This window comes from Mesocricetus auratus, unplaced genomic scaffold (genome assembly GCF_017639785.1).
Source record: "Mesocricetus auratus isolate SY011 unplaced genomic scaffold, BCM_Maur_2.0 Super-Scaffold_100676, whole genome shotgun sequence".
Lineage (NCBI taxonomy): Eukaryota > Metazoa > Chordata > Mammalia > Rodentia > Cricetidae > Mesocricetus > Mesocricetus auratus.
In genome coordinates this window covers 56,930,192-56,949,526 of record NW_024429266.1, presented here as the reverse complement: position 1 = coordinate 56,949,526, position 19,335 = coordinate 56,930,192, and the positions used below count along the sequence as shown (strand labels likewise).

At 50.5% G+C, this 19,335-nt stretch overlaps 1 protein-coding gene across 3 annotated transcripts in view; it reads right to left on the bottom strand.

Annotated features, from left to right (window-relative positions):
* Nucleotides 1–11,069, bottom strand: part of Cntn2 (contactin 2) — a 30,256-nt gene extending 19,187 nt beyond the window's left edge. Inside the window, exons 1-3 of one of the 3 annotated variants that reach the window (XM_040738830.1) lie at nucleotides 10,865–10,992; nucleotides 5,320–5,500; nucleotides 1,894–2,055 (exon numbers count right to left, since the gene is read on the bottom strand). In XM_040738830.1, the coding sequence (XP_040594764.1) occupies nucleotides 1,894–2,055; nucleotides 5,320–5,341 (184 nt within the window). In that variant the 5' untranslated portion in view covers nucleotides 5,342–5,500; nucleotides 10,865–10,992. Of the gene's footprint in view, nucleotides 1–1,893; nucleotides 2,056–5,319; nucleotides 5,501–10,864 lie in introns of all 3 variants that reach the window. The other 2 variants (XM_040738829.1, XM_040738828.1) reach the window with 2 other exon arrangements.
* Nucleotides 11,070–19,335: the final 8,266 nt, after the last annotated feature.

The following is a 19,335-nucleotide window of genomic DNA, read 5'->3' as shown; positions in this document are numbered from 1 at the left end:
ACAGTAAGAATAGTGCTGTTGATCCAACTGCTTACTGTTGCCCGATATGATACTCCAAATTCTTTCTCAGAGTACCCTTAAGATTCAGACCAAGCCGGGCATTGGTGGCGCACGCCTTTAATCCCAGCACTTGGGAGGCAGAGGCAGGCGGATCTCTGCGAGTTCCAGACCAGACCAATAAGGACTGAGACTTAGAAAGGTTTAATAACTTGCCCCACCTCAAAGCAAAGGAGGATATCTGCCCTCATCCAGCCTCATCATGCAGCCAGCATTTTAAACCACAGTGGCCATGATTTCTGACTTCAGGTTTTGGAATCATCTGAGACCCTGATTCCACCCTAGAGGGTTGAAATCTCAAGTTCTAGAAATGACACCCACAAATCTGGAGAATGAAAAACTGCTGTTGAAAGGGGCTGGGGTTGAGGGCATCAAGGTACAGGCTCTGCCTCCTTCACACTGGCACCCCACAGCATCTGGTCCACAGGCCAGCTCACCTGGCCCACACTTCCCTCCACAGCTACAGACATACCTGACATCCCACAGGTGAGCACACACAGACACAAACCCCTGGGCAAAGGCTTTTCCTGTCCCACATGCCCTCATTCTTTGACCCCAGTTACTGTTTTCCCCAGAAAAGACATAAGAAGCATTGCAGTGGAAGGAAGGGGTCAGAGAGATGCTCTGTGAAATAAGACACAGCGCCTCTCCTTGCCCCGGGTTGTGAATGGTCCAGAGCTCTATCCTAGGATCAGGTGAGCAAGCCAAGAGCAGAGAAGCACTTTCCAGGTCTCAGTATGGAGTAGGTCTAAGATCAGGCCACACGTGGGAGATGGCAGCCCAGGTCCTGACCCTTTGTCAGTTGCCTTCTGACCCATTTAGATCAGGATACCCTGAACGGTGCTCACACCCCTTGCTTCCAAGTGAGGGGATACAGAGGGTCTTCTCTGGCCTCTCTCAGTGGGAATTTTGCTCTGTGCAGTTCCCCCAGTCTGGAGGACCCTGGGGCAGATAGCTAGGCCTGGAATCTTGGAGTTAGCCCAACTTCTTAGCACCCGCAACAAGTTAAGTGGATCTGGTGAGAGCTTCTGAGCCTGAAGATCTGGAGGGCACGGCTGTGTCTGGAAGAGCAGTGGGGGGTGGGGAGAAGTAGGGTCTAAACTCTAGACTGCGGGATGGCTGCTCCTTCTCCCATGGGTCTCTTTGGGGAAAAAGAAATTCCTGTTGACTTGAGTTTGGAGCTCAGGTCCAGCCAAACAGTAGCCAGCTGGCCCCCCTGGAGACACTCCAGCTCTTCTCGCTCCCTTCTCTGCCCTCTGCTTCCCATCTTTGATCTGAGCATGGAGAATAACACAGAAATGGGATCCTCTGTAGGCAACCCTGCTCTGCCTCATCTGGTCCCTTTCTGCCCCTCCCATCCAGGTTGCCCTTTGGGTCCAGGGCCCTGGGGCATTATTCAGGAAAATTTTCTGGATATGATGGAGGTGTCCCGTGGCCTGGAGTTTCCAAGGTGGCCACTGAGCACTTGGCACATGGCAAGCACAGCTGAGGACATCATTTTCATTTGAATCACATGTTACTTGGCGATGCTTCCCACACTGTGCAGTATGGTTCTAGAGGTCACAGCTCCGATGGTTAGCACTGAGATCTGGCTGTGCCATATTGCGCTGTCTGACATGAGATAAACCACTCAGCTTCTCTGGGTCATTTTTTTCTTCAGGTCATTTTTTTCTTCATCTTCAACATAATAAAGATCCATTTCCTTTCCTCCAAGCTTCAGAGGTAAGGTAAGATTCACAAACTGGAAGTATTTAGCAAGGAAATGGCCTCAACAATGCAGAGGAATTAGCACCTAAGTGGTAGTAATGACTTAACCATACAATCAGGCACTCTTACCTGGAGAGGAGACCAGGGCCACTGTGGCTAGCACCAGCAGCAGCAAGCACGGCCTTTTCCTGCCCGGTGTCCTCATGACGGTTGTTTCAGGCAGAGGCAGAGTTGAGAGGACAGGAAACACAGCTGGCTTCCAGGAGAAACAACTGGAGACTTGAGAGACACCTAAGGGGACAGAGGATGAAGGATCTGAGTCTCAGCACCCCATCCAGCTGCAAACACACCTGGTGAGCCTCAGCGCCCTGCCCAGCTGCAAGCACACCTGGTGAGCCACAGTGCCCTGCCCAGCTGCAAACACACCTGGTGAGCCACAGTGCCCTGCCCAGCTGCAAACACACCTGGTGAGCCTCAGCGCCCTGCCCAGCTGCAAACACACCTGGTGAGCCTCAGCGCCCTGCCCAGCTATAAACACACCTGGTGAGCCACAGTGCCCTGCCCAGCTGCAAACACATCTGGTGAGCCTCAGCGCCCCATCCAGCTGCAAACACACCTGGTGAGCCTCAGCACCCTGCCCAGCTGCAAACACACCTGATGAGCCTCAGCACCCTGCCCAGCTGCAAACACACCTGGTGAGCCTCAGGGCCCCATCTAGCTGTAAACACACCTGGTGAGTCACAGTGCCCCATCCAGCTGCAAACACACCTGGTGAGTCACAGTGCCCCATCCAGCTGCAAACACACCTGGTGAGCCTCAGCACCCTGCCCAGCTGCAAACACACCTGGTGAGCCTCAGCGCCCCATCCAGCTGTAAACACACCTGGTGAGTCACAGTGCCCCATCCAGCTGCAAACACACCTGGTGAGCCTCAGCGCCCCATCCAGCTGTAAACACACCTGGTGAGTCACAGTGCCCTGCCCAGCTGCAAACACACCTGGTGAGCCTCAGCGCCCTGCCCACCTGTAAACACACCTGGTGAGTGACTTGGTTTCCTGACAGTGCTGTGGGGGCACAGGCTGGCGCTCATCTTCCTCAGGTCCCAGAGGAGGGGCTTGGCTATTACCAATGAACTCTTCCAGGGCTCAGTGCCTCCTGCTGTCAGTCCCCGCCCCACACACACCTCCCCTGGGAGTCTGGCTCTACACGGTACCCCTCCCTCCATCCAGCAGGTGCTGAACAGGAAGTGGAAAGGGAACTAATTGGGAGGCAGGAACCCACCTGCCTGCTTGCCTGCAATTGTGATCCCTCTGTGTCAGAAGGCACCTGAGGGAGCGGGGCCTGTCCCTGGGTGGGGAGCCAAGGACATCTCCTCTGGTACTTGGTGACCAGGGCAACTCTCTCTCTCTGCTCTTTTCCCACAGCTTCCTGAGTGGGGGTCACCAAGCCCCTCTGGAGTTGCACAGTCTCTGAACCAGGACTGATTTTCTCTCAAAGTAAGGGAAGCTTCATGACTCAGCTCTGTCCCAGGCTGCGGTGCCCAGACACAGCACCTGGGTGCTTTGCACGGAGTCATGACCTTGGCCCTATCGGCCCCACTCCCACCACATCGGCCAACAGCCCAACTTCTGTCTTACACTGGAATGGCAGAGACTTGGTAGAATCAGCCTGGGTAGGTCACAGAGATCAGGACAATGGCTGAGGAGGTGAGGACCTCATTTGGAGAAGCAAGGGCAGGGATGGGGGTCACCTTTCCATCTATTCCTCCTCGGGAAGAATTCCTGACTTCTGAGGAAACAGGGGCTCCCAGGAGCCATCTTCTAGATGTTGGCGTTAGTCTGGTCACCACAGCCCATTCCTCCCTCTCAGAGCTGCCGCAGGACCAGGACACCAGGCTGCAGATTCTTCCAGCCTGCCCCCCCCCGCCTGCAGAAGGCCTGGGCAAGGCTTCCCCCACTAACTGGCTGTGGAGCCCTGCCATCCACATCTGTGTCCTCTGTCCTCTTTCAGGTCCTTCCCCTCAGGCTCTCTGACGCTTGCTGAGAGAGCAGTCAGGACCCCTGGCCTGTATGCCAAGAGGGAAGACTGTGTAGATGAAGGAGGGCTCAGGATATGCCACACCTCACTCCCACAGCACTCATAGAAAAAGTCCCCCCCCCAAACCTGGGCTCTCACCACCTTTTCCGATTCTAGCAGCCAAAAGTCAAGAGGAAGCCTGCCCTGGGCCTGCCAGGGTGTGTGGCAGGTATGCCCAGCAGACTCAGGAAGCAGGGGTTGGGGGTCAGGAGCAGAAGCCCTCCCTCCGCATGGGACCCCAGCCTCACAGTCTCTGCTTCTTGTCAGACCCCCAACTGCCCTCCCCCATTCTTGCAGCTCTTAGTTCTGTACCAGGGGGTAGACATTTGGCGTCTCTCAATCCCATTGTCCAGACCTCAGCTGCCTGGAAACACACAAGATGTACCAGTCTGAACCCTGAAATTCAGCCCTTTTGGTCATCAACGGCTCCTGCCTGTGGAACTGTCTCCAGTGGAAGACTGTCACTCACCCAAGGGGAGGCTTGAACCCTGGCCATCTCTAGAGCTCTTTGCCCAGCAAAGTGTCCAGCATGTAATATGTGTTGCTTGTGTGTCGCATTCAACTAATCAAGAACCACCGTGGTCAAATGCCTCCATGACAAGCAAGCATACACAGGCACTCACAGGGAACTCGATTTACACCAGGCTGCGGGGTCTTTGGTTATTTGTGGGGCAGCCCAGAGCAAATGGTACATATGCCCACACTCACACAGACAGACAAACAGACAGACAGACACACACACACACACACACACACACACACACATACACACACACACACACACACACACACACACAAAACCACACAGCGAGGTCTCCAGGTCAGCAGGCCATCCAGTAACAGGGAATCTCACAAATATCCCTCTGGGTGCCACACAGGTGTGGGACATTATCCCCAACACAGGGTGGTCCTGGCTCAGTTTGCAGTCCACCCACTCACCCAACGACTGGGAAACTGACAGACAGGACTTGGTAATACTGACCTCATCTCTTTTTTTCCTGTAAAATTGATTTTATTTTTAATTATATTTAAGTGTAAGTGTAAGTGCCCACAGATGCCGGAAGAGGGTGTCAAACCCCCTGGAGCTGGATGCCAGGAACCTAGCTCACGCCCTCTGAGTCGTCTCTCTAGCCCCCTGACTTCATCCGTTTACAGCTCTATGGGCTTAGACAAGTTATTCCCCCTGATGTGAGTTATTCCCCTCAATTTGCCCATCAGCAAAATTGGCGATTATAGGAGCATTAGAGTGGTTCTGTGGCTACATTTGGTGTCACCTGTACTGATTATCAAGTACTGTAAAGCCCAGAGCCATTTGGACCCCTATCAGTCTACTGTGGGAGAGGGAGAGGGTGGCTCTAGATGTCCCCGTTCTCCTGCCTCTGTCTCCTCTGGCACACACTCCCTACCCTTGACTTTCCCAGGATTCTTCCTTGTTGAAGGACTTGGAAAATCATCCCTATGGAGAATCGTGAACCCATACCTGGCATGGAGACACCGCTCATCACTTACTCCTCCTGCTCTTTGTCAGCCGTTCAGGGAGGCAGGAGGAGGCTGGTATACAGCTGCTTATCTGAATACACCAGAGCAAGGCAGAGATGAAGTCACAGTGGTCACCTCCATCATGTAGTGGTCGAGATTCTGTGTTGTCTTTCTGGTGACGACTATAGATTACGGATAATTCAATCTCAATGCACGCCTTAAACTTTAGTTTAATCCAGGCTTTTTTATCAGCCACCACTCTGGCCTAAATGTCCTGGGCACTCTCCAGGGACCAAGACCTACAGTCTTGAGAGGAGATGTGTGTGGGATCAGGAGGATGTGGGGTTTCCTCTGGGACTTACTGCAACCAGTCAGTGATCAGATATATAGTGAGCCCCACTGCTCTGAATAAACTAGCAAGAGATCACATACAAGTTTGGAGTAAAGGTTGGAGCTTATAGCCTCCCTGAGGATGAGGCAGCCAGCATCCACCATGCCTTACATTCATTTCCATTATCGTGTGTGTGTGTGTGTGTGTGTGTGTGTGTGTGTGTGTGTGCATGTATACCTGTACTCGAGCACTCATGTCATGTAGTGAGAGGCAAGGCCTTCTCTATGCCTTGAACCCATAAGCCTCCTGTACCAGCAGGGATCCCAGGAATGTGCTACCACGTCCAACCCCATTACAGTGTTCAGTGGCCACATGCCAGATATTGTGCTGAGCACAGGGGAGGTAGTAACTGAGACACTCCCCTTATGGCACTCCCTGGCCAGCTGAGAGCAGCCATGAAATGTGCTTCCAAGTTCAGGGATCAGTTATCTCCCCACATCCACATGATGTGTTCTAGAAGGCCCAGGATGGAGAAGACCTTTTTGTCAGAGTGAGGCTGGAATGGAGTTATGCCAGGCCCAGATTGGCCCTGCCAGCTCTGAGCCAGCCAAGCCTTGCCCAGGCCAGCTGCCCTGGTGCAGGGGTGCAGGCACAGGCTGTCACAGTCGGGCACAGGCTGCCACCATCAAGGGGCTGGTTCTGTGAGGTACATGAGGGAGTAGGTCATTGAGGTTCAGAGACACTAGAAGTTTCTAGAAACAAAGGGTGAGGGGAAGGACAGCTTGGGGACTGCAGACTATAAGCACTGGACAGGATTTCTTGACTAAGGATCTCCATGTGGAGCCAGTGAAAAATTAAAAAAAAAGTACATAGCCCAGCAGAATTTTACTGCTTCCTGAGATACTCAGCTCCTGCCCCACCTCTACTCTTCCCCAGTCAAGGAGATCAGAGAATTAAAGGGCGTGGTAGTAGTGCATGGAGTGTGGAGGGAAGGGAGGGTTTGGAGTACAGCAGAAAACAGAGAGAACTAAGGTCAGCCTTTAAGGTATTGCAGGAGCCTCTTGTATGCTCACCTGGCCTCTGCCCTGTAGCATGTTATGGAGTCATCGAGCAGGTTGTTGAGCCAATGAGACCTAGCATCCCTACCTCCTATAACCTGAGTTACTTGCACCTCAGTTTCTCATCTATAAAGTAGGGGCAAGAAGGGTCGCTTCAAGGGATGATTGTGAGGTCAGAGCCATACGTGGGCCACTGCTAATGCTTAGGAAAGATTGGATCCTACAACCAAGCTCCCCCATCCCTCAGGATAGCTACACACACTGCACCTGTGTGAGTCGGGCTTGCTGACATAGTCTAGTGCGAATGGCAAAGACACCTACCACCTCTTGACAGAGCCTTTTGCTCACATTTCAAAGGCGTGATGTAAAGAGGCAAACCCTAGCAATCACCCCCAGACTATGACACAAGATAGCCCACTGGCAGATTTGTACCCAAAGCCCGTGTTCAGGGAACATGGCCTGGGTGTGCCCATGGCATTCTCCATGACTTTTTCTCATGTGCCCAATTCCTGCCCAGGGCAGAGGCAGACTGAGCTCAGCATCTGTCCTCTGCTCGGGGTGAGGATCACTACCTGGAAGGACCATCAAAGTCCAGGAGGCTCTCAGTCACCACATCCTGCCACAGGATGGGGCTCCAAGCTGAGGTGTGGAGGCTGCTGGGGATCTCAGTGTGCCAGGCCAGGCAGCATTGGGCAGGGGAGGGGTCTGAGTGGAAAGGTGCCTAGGGAGGAGTAGATGGGATAGGGACCTTCAGCTCCAAGTGAGAGGGTGGAAGCCCTCAGGTCTCTTTCCCCGGAAGGCATGGCTCTTTGTGTTTGCTGTCGGTTCCTGAGGCGGCAATGCAGGCAATGAGTCTCATGGGGTTGCTGTGATTCCCAGGCTCAGGGGTCTGTCTGAACCTTCAATACCAAGTGCATGAGTCTGGCTCTCGGTCTGCAGCCTGGAGTCTACAGACTCTTAACTCTGCCCCTCAGAGTTAAGAGGCCAGAGGGATGGGGCAGGGGTGGGGCAACTTAGGTCTTCCTGGAAGGAAGGATGGGACTAGAGTCCAGTTGTCCCAAACTGTCAGTCACCCCACCCTAACAGCCCTTCTCTGTTTGTAGTGTGAGACAGCAAGCAAGGGCCTTGGGAGGAGAATTTCACACGCTACACTTTTTATTTTAAACAGGACTGGGGATCAAACCCAGAGCCTCCCATATGCTAGGCAAGCATCCTTTGGCTGGACTTTACCCTCAGTCCTCAGAAGGATTGATCCTCTGTGAAACTGGAGGAGCATGAACAATTGTTTCAACCTGTTCCCGAAAGAGCAAATTTGGAAGACGAGGGCCTCATGCATTAGCAGGGCAATTTTTGTAGGCCTACTCCCTTTGCTAAGAGAAGACTCCCTGCTATTCCCACCCACCCCCAGATCCCAGACAGTTTTCTGCAAGCTGGTGGAGAGCAGGCGCCTGTGTATGGGGGGAACCTCAAAGTCCTGGGGGATTGACAGATGTTGAGATGATATAGACTCCCTCTGGAGGAGAACCTATGGATTTCAAATCAGGATGGATGCCTGTAAGCAGGGCGGGGGTTGACTTCTGCCATTTGAAGGGGACCATATGGTCGAGATGGATGTTGATGTGTATTCTAGTGTGTCCTTGGATGGATGATGCTCAGGTTTGGGGTACACCTTTGCTTTTGGTTGTACCTCGTTTAGTAGACAAAGAAACATGGACTCATTTTGTACAAGGTCTCACTTTGTACAAGGACTCATTAAACCTCAAAAAGGAACTTCCTTCTAGGAGGGTGAAATCTACCCTGTGAATGCTCCAAGTTAGCAATAGCCCTGGGATTTTGGTCTAGATGAGGGCCAGTGGTCCTCTTGAAGAACCAGAAAAGCCAGAATTCAGGAGGATGGAAAGGATGTCATCTTTTGCCATTTAATAGAGGATGGCCCGAGGCTGGAAGAAATGTACCTGTCACCAGCCTAACTTCTGCCTCTAGGCATGAGTGTCTCAAGGCTGGCCCGGACACTGACCCCAGCTCTGCAGCCATCTTTACAGCCATCTTTAAAGGTTGCTCTATGCCTTTATTTCCTTCTACTATCTGATCTAAGTCCCTCACACGTCTTATACTTGGATGGCATGTTCTTTGCTCCGGTTCTTTCCTGTGTGCTAATAAACCACTTCCTCCCTGACACTCTGCTTCCACTCCTAAGAGTCTCTCCAAAAACACAAATACTACCCATATCCATGCTTACAGATCGGCTTTGAAATACGTTTCCTCACCATCATTTGGCTTGAAAAACTTTCTGGCAGAGGGACTTTGCACTCTTCAAGCCTTCCCAAATGCACGGCTGATAGCATCAGCATAGAAACCGGCTCGGGAACATCCTACCTCCTTAGGAGAGAGTTGGGGTCGGTCCAAAGCAGGACATACAACTGTCCAGTGAACCACAGGTACTTAGAGTTAAGGCTCTTGTACCTCCCCTTAAACAGTGGCAGGAAGTGGCGGTGCCCAGTGGAGGGTCACTAGGGATGGAGTCTGGGGGTAGACTGGGTGTCTGAGAACCTGAGGAGTGCATGCTCTGGGATGGGAGATGCAGGACATGGCATGGCCTGGTGGAGACTGAAGAAGGGAAGAGAGCAGTCCCTTCAGCGGCCCCGCCTCCTTAGGCAGCTGCCTTTCTTCCCAAACCCCTCACTTCGTCAGGACAAGGGCAGTGGCTTCTGAAGAAGGGTAGTGAACCTTGAGTGTCTTCGATGCCATCAGCTTAGGAGCCTCCTTGTCTGTCTCATCTCCCACGGGACAGTAGGAAGGACTTTGACCTTGTGTCAGGAGCGCTGAGTGGCTCTGCCTGAGCCTGGCTCTCCAGAGTTAGCTGGTGGGGCCTCGGGGAGGAGCTCAATGTTTCTGACTCAGTGGCAGCCTGGAAATATGACACCTGTTTTAACCTCCAGACCATTTCTCTGCCCCACCCCGGAGCCTCAGCCGCGCTTGCCCCTCCCACAGGGGGTCTACTCTTTTCTGTCCTTGTTATTTAGTGACAGGGGTCCCTTTGAATGGGACCTAGGACAGGTCGGAGATCATTTCAGAGGCCAATCGGATGATAGGGCACCTGAAAGAATGTCTGGAATAGTTGCCTAGATGGGCTCAGGACCAGGCTGTGTGGACAGCTCCTTCTCCTGCCTCTTGGCAGAAGGGAATGGAGTTCAAACTCACCCTGGTCCTGGGCTGGGGTCATTGCGCGCACAATCACTCAGTGCTGGTCACACTAATTACAAGTGTACTAACGACTTTGGCAGCTTTACTCTGAAGACAGGAGGTGGGGGTGGGGAGCGGTGTGCAGAGCTTCGGGTCCAGGCTGCCTGTGCGTCCCCAGGACACTTTTCTACAGACACAGCGTCATCTTAGCCCCTTGCCCCCCAAGTGCTACAGCCAGTCTTGGAGGTGGTGACAGACACATCCTGGCTGGTGTGGCTTCTCTCCTGTAGCCCATTACATAAGTCATGGGGCTAGGCAGAGAGGTTGCCCCCTCTCTCTAGAATCCCCTGGAAAGCCAAACTTTGAGCAAACCCTTCCCTCCCACCAGTGAGACTGAGGGGGAGGGCCCCGAGGAGAAGCAAGGGGGACGGAGGAGGGGGGAAAGAATTGCAGGCTAGATTCCAGCCTCGCAGTTGGGATGTGACTTGCCTCAGTTTCTCTCCCAAGTCCCAGCTCCTGGATAGCTTTTGCCCAGACTTGTGTTGTGCTCTTTCCTCTCTTCCATAATCTATGTAGTCCAGTAGGACCAAGACTTTGAAAAGAGGTCATCAGGCAGAAGCAGCCCCCCAAATGACCTCAAATTTGGGATCTCAGGTCTAGGTCCATCTAAGGATTTCCAGGGACAGGCTAGGGCTTGACCTTACAGATTTCTGGATCCTCCTGGGGACCAGCTTCCTGGGCCGGTACACCAGGCCTTGCAGACTGCCACCCACCTAGACAGGATGGGGAAGAGCCTGAGGGGTGGCCACTGTAGCGCTCAGGTGAAAGGTCAGCCGGGACCCAGTCTGCTGCGTTTCCCTGTCCCCTCCCAAGTTTCAAGGAAGATGTTTATAAGGGTTGAGCCCTGCATCCCTCCTCTGAGCACCCGGGGGGAGCCCTGGACTGGGTCAGACAGAAAAACGATAGGCACCTACCTGGAGTGCTGGAGGGGCAATGCTGCGGCCGCCCGGTGAGCAGACCCTGCCGCCAGCCTCGCGGCTGCTTGGCCCCGCCGGCCCTAGCCACTGGCTGTCCTGGCGCGGTGGCAGCGGGCGAGGGTGCGTAAGTGTGTGCGCGCCCCGAGCCACTGCAGCATCTCTGCATCAGGATGCGCTCCTCCCTCTCACAGGCTCCGCTCACTGGCTGGCTCGGCTCCTCAGCCAACGCTCGGCCGGAGATGGCTTCCTCTGCCCCCTCCCACCCCGCCGTCCCCACCCTCCTGGCTCTACCTCATTTGCTGTCATTTAAGGACCAGGGAGCGAGCCGGAGCATCACTGTCTTCCATCAAGCTTGGCCAGTTCCGTGCCCAGCCCGGAACTGACGGCTGCAGTGGGGTGCGCTGAGGAGGCACAAAGAAAGTGTCTCTTGCTCTCCTGAAACCCTGGCGACACATGAGCACCAGGCTTCGCTCCTTCCCTAAACAAACCCTTGTTAGAGGACAGGATCTAAATCAAACCTCCAATTTTCTGTGGGGGGCAGCTGTGATTGAGTGCCACCCCGTCCCCTCACTCACCACGTTCCTCTTCCTTGTTTTTGCCCAGAAGTAACATGGGATTTTTTTTGGCAAAATGGTCAAACCATAAAAGAAATAAAAAATAGATAGCAAATGTCCCCAACCTCCATTCTTGACAAATTTGAGCACCACCTCTAGGTTTATATTTCACTTACATTTCATGGATTATCAGGATTTGTTTATGACAATGGGATCACAAAATACATCATAATTTGCAAAACATATTTGACTATGTAACTGAGCTTGGACACCTTTGCACACCAGTACACCCAGATCCAGCCCGTTTTCAACCAGCAAATGGTGCGACTTAATGAAAAGCTCATGGGACTGGAATCTGAGTGCCTATATATAGGGTCCACTCTGTGCTCTCCTATTGATGGGCTGTGGGTTTGGCTAAGCGCCTCACCTCCTTTGAGCCTCACTGGTAGCCTAAAAGGGTTAAAGACGGCCAAGGCCTCTGCTGGCTCTGAGATTCCAGGTGCTTACCCTGGGTAAAAGCATGCCTCTCCTATCCTGTTCCTGCCATGCGGGTACATGCCGGGGAAGACTGAAGCCTGCAGGCAGAGGGACCAGCCATCTGCAGCACCAATCAGTCCTGACAGGCTGTCACTGTTGCCTCACCCCACTCTGGTTTGCCTGCTGTCCAGGGTAAAACTGGATAGTGGTCCAGATGCTGCAACAGCTGGCAAGGCCAGCCGGCTTCTGAGTTTTAAATGCTATACCTGTCAGGTGTGAACATGGCTCCATATCTTGCTGGCTGGCCAGTGACTGTGGGCTTGCAGAGAAGGCATCCAAATGCTTGTTAGAGACACTTACACATCTCTTAGTCCGGTGCCTCTCCCGAGGGCAGGCACACCTGGAAGCGCAGTTTCTTTGTTTTGATACAGAGATGCCTAAACTCTAACAAGCTGTTTCTCATGTAATTTTGAATTAAATTTGTGACAAGACAGTCACATCCACTTCCTCGTGTGCTCTGCCCCTGATACTGCGGTCCTGTCTGTCTGTCTGGGACTAGTATGCTGTTCCCAAGGTCCCGAGGCACATCACACTGCTAACACCCCCACCCCCAAGTCCACCTTGCTCTACCCAGGGTCTCTGCAAGATATCTCCAGCAGAAGACAGTAGGATCCAATCCTTGCCAAACAGGGCGACATCTCTGCTGCTGTGGGACTGAGGAGCCGTGGGTCTGGAACTGCTTGCAGGATTGTTTTAGACAGAGACAGCTGTCTTTGTGACTCTATTTTAGGACAACTGCTGCCCTTGTGGTAGGGACCAGGTCTCTAGGGCAGGGTCATTAGTGTCAACAAATTTGTTCCCAGAGACTCTCTCAAATCCCCTTACAGCTAGCCTGCCCCACCACACGAAGGTGGATCCTGATAGGCAGGGCAGAAACAAGAATATATCCCAAGCTGGGACCACAGTTTAAAAAGACAGGTCCCAAGTTTGCCTTCTCACTTGTATAGACTGCTCAGCTGAGCCTGGTCCAGATGAGTGGGGGGTGGGCACCAGGGATCTTCAGTGCCTGTGTCTGGCATGCTCTGGGGTGTGCCTGAGGTAGGCATGTGAGGATCCAGGAAGAGCTTTGTCATGGGCTCCATAGTAGTAGAAGTGCTGTCTGCCCCCAGAAGGCTAGGAGCTGTGCTAAGAACTTTGTCCGACTCACTCACCTAGGAGGTACTTGTGCCACCCTCCTTATGTTCCTCCCCATCTCTCCTACGAAGCTGGCCATAGGCAACTAATGCAGCCGAGTGGTTGACCTAGAGCTCCTGGCTTAACTCTCTGCTGAGCATGCCAGTTGTCTGCAAAACAGAGGAGAGTCGTTTCCTGACTGGGGTGCCTGTTGTTGCCTGGAATCCCCACTGTGGTAACCATTAGGGCAACCCTTTCTTACGTGGAGAATCAAATTCTGATCTATCCGGAGCACCGAACTTGAGTCTCCACAGACTCCCAAATAGGGTGATGAAGGCACAGCCGAAGATAGCCAAGTGACTAATCAAATGGGCCACGGTTTTGGCTACAAACATTGGTGCCCCCTGGGAAGGCTCAGGAGGCATTCTGAGGACCATTCAATCCTTCCAGGACCATATGCTCTTCTCTGCCTTAGTCCCAGCAGATCAATAGCACTGGAGTCAAGAGGCGCTTCACCAGTCCACAACGGCCTGGGCCCAGTCCTAAGGGACAAGGGAGGATGAGACTTTGCTATAGCCTCTTGGCATTGGCATCTTTGCACTCTCTTTCCTCACCAGCACCATTTCTGTATCTCTTCTCTAGGCTGCTCTACACCAGCAGCATAGCTGCCTTTGGTTTCAGATTCTTCAGCCTTTTCCAGAGCTCCCAGGAAATCATACATGGCTGCCTAGAACAGCAGGGCTTCAAGAGCCAGAGAATGAGAATGTGGTTTACCTTCAAAGCACCCACAATCTCTTTGGAAGCTGTCTGCTGTCTGCTGTAGTATGTGGCTCTCCATCCACAGCCATAGCAACATGGCAGCAAGACACTGACGACAGACAAGCCTGGCTCTCTGCCCTGCTTCTGAGCATTTGTGTGACCATGAGCATGTGACCTTCTTACCCCCATCTGAAAATAAGGGTCAGCACACACACTCAGAGCTGTTGTCACACAAGAAGAGCTAACTTAGTAGGCTTTCCCTTGGTATTTCTGGAATGGCGACTGCCCAGCTGTAACACAAGGGCCTGTGCCCATGACAAGGAACACTTTATTTTTGTTTTCTCCCTGTCTGCTGCATTGAATAGGGTGACTACAGCTCTTCCACTGAGAGAACAGCCTGTCCCAGCTCAGCAACTCCTATCTAGATGACATTAGGTAAGCCACTGGATAATACTTGATTGCTCTAAGAGTCCATTCTCCTAAAAAGGCAAATAAATAAATTAAAAACAAAAACTAAGCAGTTGAGCCTAACCTTGAACAGTGTACGTGGCCTAGGATGACTTTGACGGTGTGATTCTCCTATCTCTTCCTTCCCAGTGCTGGAATTACAATCGCAAACTACCATGTCTGATTTTATTTGGTACCGGGGATGGAACCCAGTTGTACAGGCTAGGCAAACACTCCCTCAGTGGGTGTATATTTCCAGTTTCCATCCCTATAATCCACTCAGTAAAGTGGGAATGATTTTACTTCTGTTTAGGATGGTTGAGTGGCTATGTGGGCTAACCAGTAAATTTCTAAAGGGACTTCATGGATTGTCAGCTGCTATCCAAAGTTTCCATTGCTAATCTACTGCTATCTTGGTCATGCAGTATCTGGAGAGAGAGGTCATCTTACCCAGTCCTCATCCTTCTACTTAGTATGATTCCTGGTACATGGCAGAAATCCAGTAGGACAAGCTGACTAGGTGAACAGTAGACAGTGCTCAGGGTACCAGTCAGAGGGCGAGGAAGGAGTGGGCAGAGGTTGATGAAAACATCAGTGGGATAAGGAGAAACGCCTCCTGGAGCTGACTGGATAGACGAGGAGAATGTCAGTGATGCTTTTCTGGCATAGAGCATGGGCGTGGCAGGAGCCTGGACGTGGGGCCTGTGTAGGGAGCAGGATTTAGGTAGTGTCAGGAGGAGTTAGATTGACCTGAGCAGGGGTCCAGAAAGGAAATCTCCATATTCTATCTTTGCATTTGCCTTCCTAATTTCACTTAAGGGCCTGGAGGGGTCTATGGCCCAGAGGGGCCTAATTATTCTCTTTGCCATTTCAACCCTGGGCTCCCCAAGCTTCTTTATAAGGCTTATAATAGACAATGCTAATGCCATTATTAATATTTAATGATAATGATGCTAATAATGCCCGCATTTATGTGGTCTCTCCACTAGCTCAAAGAACCCTGAGTTCTTCTTTTTCTTTCTTTCTTTTTTGAAACAATTTGGCAGAGGACAGGGAAACGGGAGTGGAGAGGGATCCAGGCCCCAGGAAGCTGGAGGCAGCCAAGTTCAGGGACAAGGCCAGGGTTGCAGAGCAGTGGGGACAAGGATGGACTAGGATGGTGCTGGTGGACCCTGCCTGAGTTCTGCCCCACACTGAGATGTGAGAGGGACAGGTCCGGTACAGGCAACTTTTGGTTCTGGCAAGAAGCATATTCTCCAGGCGGGGTGGGGATGAGGGGACAGGTTTAGGGGCAGTGGTGACCCTGAAGTAGGCAGGTAGCCTTTGAATGCTCTTTTTTAAAAAAAATACCTTTATTGTCTCTGTTAGTTATTTTCACAATGTACATAATGGAGTTTAATCACCCCTTTCAGCTAATCTCCTTCCGCTTCTCAACTAGCCTCTCTTCTACTTTATTTAAAAAAATTTTTTTTGTGATGATTCAATGTGTTTCTTTAGGGTTGTTTACAGGCACATGGTAAGAGTTTGTTTACAGGGGCATTTTATAAGTGGCTCTGCTAATGAAGAAATGTGTCTCCTCCCACCTCATCAACCATTAACTACTGTATAAATTCTTTTTTTGTTGTTTCGTTGTTTTGTTTTTCAAAACTGGGTTTCTCTGTGAAACAGTCCTGGCTGTCCTGGAACTCGCTCTGTAGGCCAGGCTGGCCTCAAACTCACGGAGATCCCCCTGTTGGGATTAAAGGCGTGCGCCACCAACGCACGGCTACTGTATAATTCTTAAGGAGGAGTGGGGTCCCATGAGTTCATCCCCCCTCTGTAAAAGGGTGTTGGTGGGCCCAATCTTGTGCAGATTGGGTTATCACAGATGCTGTGAGCTCAAGAGTACCACAGTCATGTCATACTGGGAAGTCAGTGCCCCACATCATTTCTCCCCATTCCTTCAACTCTTACATTCTTTCCTCGCCTTCTTCCAGAATCTTCTTTGAGCCTTGGAGGGGTGAGAGAGATGTCCCACTATGCTTGGGTAGTCATCATTTAGTCTTAGAACTTTCTCTTTGGCAATTTTATGCATACTTCATGTCCATGTAGGGAAACAACAGTAGTAGCTTCCACGTTAGGACCTATAACCTCCCCAGACATGGGCTTTGGACTGTGTTTATTATAGCAGATGTGAGTTTTCGCCTGTGGAGCAGGCATCAGATCTAATCAGAAAGTGGTTGTTAACCCACATAACAGACTTGCCACTATAGCAACAGTGGGATCGCTTTGCTTGCCAGTTGGCATTGTTGCGTACAGGGTCCACAGCTAACTAAGACAATTTTCCCTCAGCAGATGCACAGCACCTTCTGGCTAGTCAACAGGGAGGAAGTTCCCTGCCCAGTTCAGCTTGATTTCTTGTTGTGCTACAAACAATGCTTCAGCAATAGGGTCTTACTATCTAGTTCTGACGGGCAACCAGAAGTTGTAGCGATTACCTGTACTATTTTAGCGGCCTCAGAGAATTCCTTGACTAACAACTTGTAGTAGGATGGTAGCCTACCACTGCTATTTATTAGCATTTTCATTTTATAAGTTATCGCCTCTGGTCAACTTTATCCACCCACACAGGGTACCTCTGTTCAAACTGTGTGGTTTTTTTAAATTAATTTGATTTTGGGGACTGGGGAGACGGTTCAGAAAATAAAGTGCTTGCCATGCAAGTATGAAGACTAGAATTACAAATGCCACATAAATGCCAGGCAGGTGTTGTGGGCACCTGTAACCTCAGAACTTGGGAGACAGAGACGGGGTCTTGGCGGCAAGCTGCCTCGGTGGACTAGTTGAAACTGGCCAGCTCCATGTTCAGCTATAGACACCGATTCAACAGCAAGAGTAGAGATCTGGGGCCAGACAGACGGATCAGTGGGTAATGGTACTTGCTGCCAAGCCACATGACCTGAGTTTGATCCCTAGGACCTGAATGGTGGAAGAAGAGAATTGACACCATTAAGTTGTGCCCACACATAGATACACACAGGCACACACACACACTTATAAAATATTTAAAAAATGAATGAACAAATTTAATTTAAAAGTCCTTTTAAAATGGAGAATAATTGAGGAAGACACCCAACATGAACTCTGGGCCTCCACACAAAAGCACATCTACATTCCCACATTCACATATAAATATGAGTACATCCGTGCATACCACACACACATAAAATTATCTTTGATTAGCTTATCAGATACCAGATCTCCTATGGCTTGTTCATATACTTAGTTTGACTGAGCCTCTTGTCCATCCCCCTGTGTCGCTCACCGCATAAACCTTTGCACGCCTGTGTCCCCTTCCTTCCACTTTTGTATTGCATGTGCCCCCTCCTCCTTCAAAGCACCTTTCCTCCTCCCATGGCCCCTGTCTAGTTTTCTGTGCTCCACACGTGCTTATTCCCACACTATCACTTGTATAGAAAGTCAGAGGCTAGGGTCCACGTAGGACGGAAAACACTGTTTTGGTGGATTTGGGTTACCTCTCTTAATATTTTCCAGTTTCAACCATTTTCTTGTAATTTTCATCTTTCTTTATAGCTGAATAAAATTGCACTGTGTGTATGTACCACATTTTCACTTTTCATCCATCAGTTGATAGACATTTAAGCTGTTTGCATTTCCTGGCTTTATGAATACAACATCAATAAGCATGTCTCTGTGGTAGGATAGAGCCCTTCCTGCGTATACCCAAGAGTAGTAAAGCTGGGTTATACGGAAGTTCTATTTTTACTTTTTTGAGAAATCTCCACGCTGATTTCCACAGTGGCTGTACCAGTGCATTAACCTTACACTTTCTCTACAACCTCCCCAGCATTTGCTGTCATTTGCATTTCACTGGGGTAAGATGAAATCTCAAAGTAGATTTGATTTCCCTGACGGTTAAGGATGTTGAACATCTAAAGACTATTTATAGGTCATTGTATTTCTTCCTTTGAGAACTTTGTGTTCAGCTCATTATCCCATTGGTTAATTAGGTTGTTCGTTTCTTGTTTGTTTAGTTAGTTCTTTGTAAGGTCTGGATGTTAGTCAGATGGCTGGCTGGCAGCAAGTCTCTCCTACTCTGTAGGCTGTCTTCAGTTGATTAGCTGTTTCTTTTGCTGGTCAGAAGCTTTTGAATTTCACGACATACCATTTGTGGGTGGTTGGGCTTTTCTCTGAGTGACTGGGATACTCTTCAGGGAATGCCACACCTATGCCCGTGTCTTGAAATGTTTTCCTTGCTTCTTGCTCTAGCAGTTCTGGAGTTTCAGGTCTTACTTTAAGGTCTTCGATCCATTTGGAGTTGCTTTTCATGCTGAGTGAGAGATTAAACTCAAGTGTCATTCTTATGCATGTAGTTATCCAATGTCCCCAGAACCATTTGTTGAGGACGCTGCCTTCTCTCTAATGTGTGCTTTCGATATCTCTGTAAACAATCAACGGAAGGTCAGTGTGACTTGTGTCCTCCATTCCAGTTGTCATGTATGTCTGCCCTTGGGACAGTGCCATGCACCTTTGTTACTGTGGCTCTGTTCAGTCCCTTGATTCATTCTTTTTTCATTCATCTTTTTGCTCAGGGTTGCTTGTCTATGCGAAGTCTTTTGTACTTCCACATGGATTAATTTTTTTTGAAGACTGGCACAGAAATTTTGATGGAGATTACACTGAATCTGAAGACGGCTCTTGTAGAATGATTATTTCACAATATTAATTCTTTCAAACTATGAGCGTGGTTCTTTCCATCCTCCACTATCTTCCTCAGTCTCCTTCTTCAGTGTTTAAGTAGTCATTGTAGAGCTCTCTCACACTCTTGGTTAGGTTGATTTTTGAGGCTGCTGTGAATGGGATTGTTTCCTTGGTTTCTTTTTCAGCAAGTGGACATAGGAAGACACTGTGGTGGTTTGGATGAGAATGACCCACACAGGCTCATGTATTTGAATGCTTAAGTTGCCTACCCCCACCCATGATAAATAGTTTGAGGAGGTTTAGTAGGTGTGGACTTGTTGGAAGAGGTGTTTCCCTGGAAGTGGGCTTTGAGGTTTC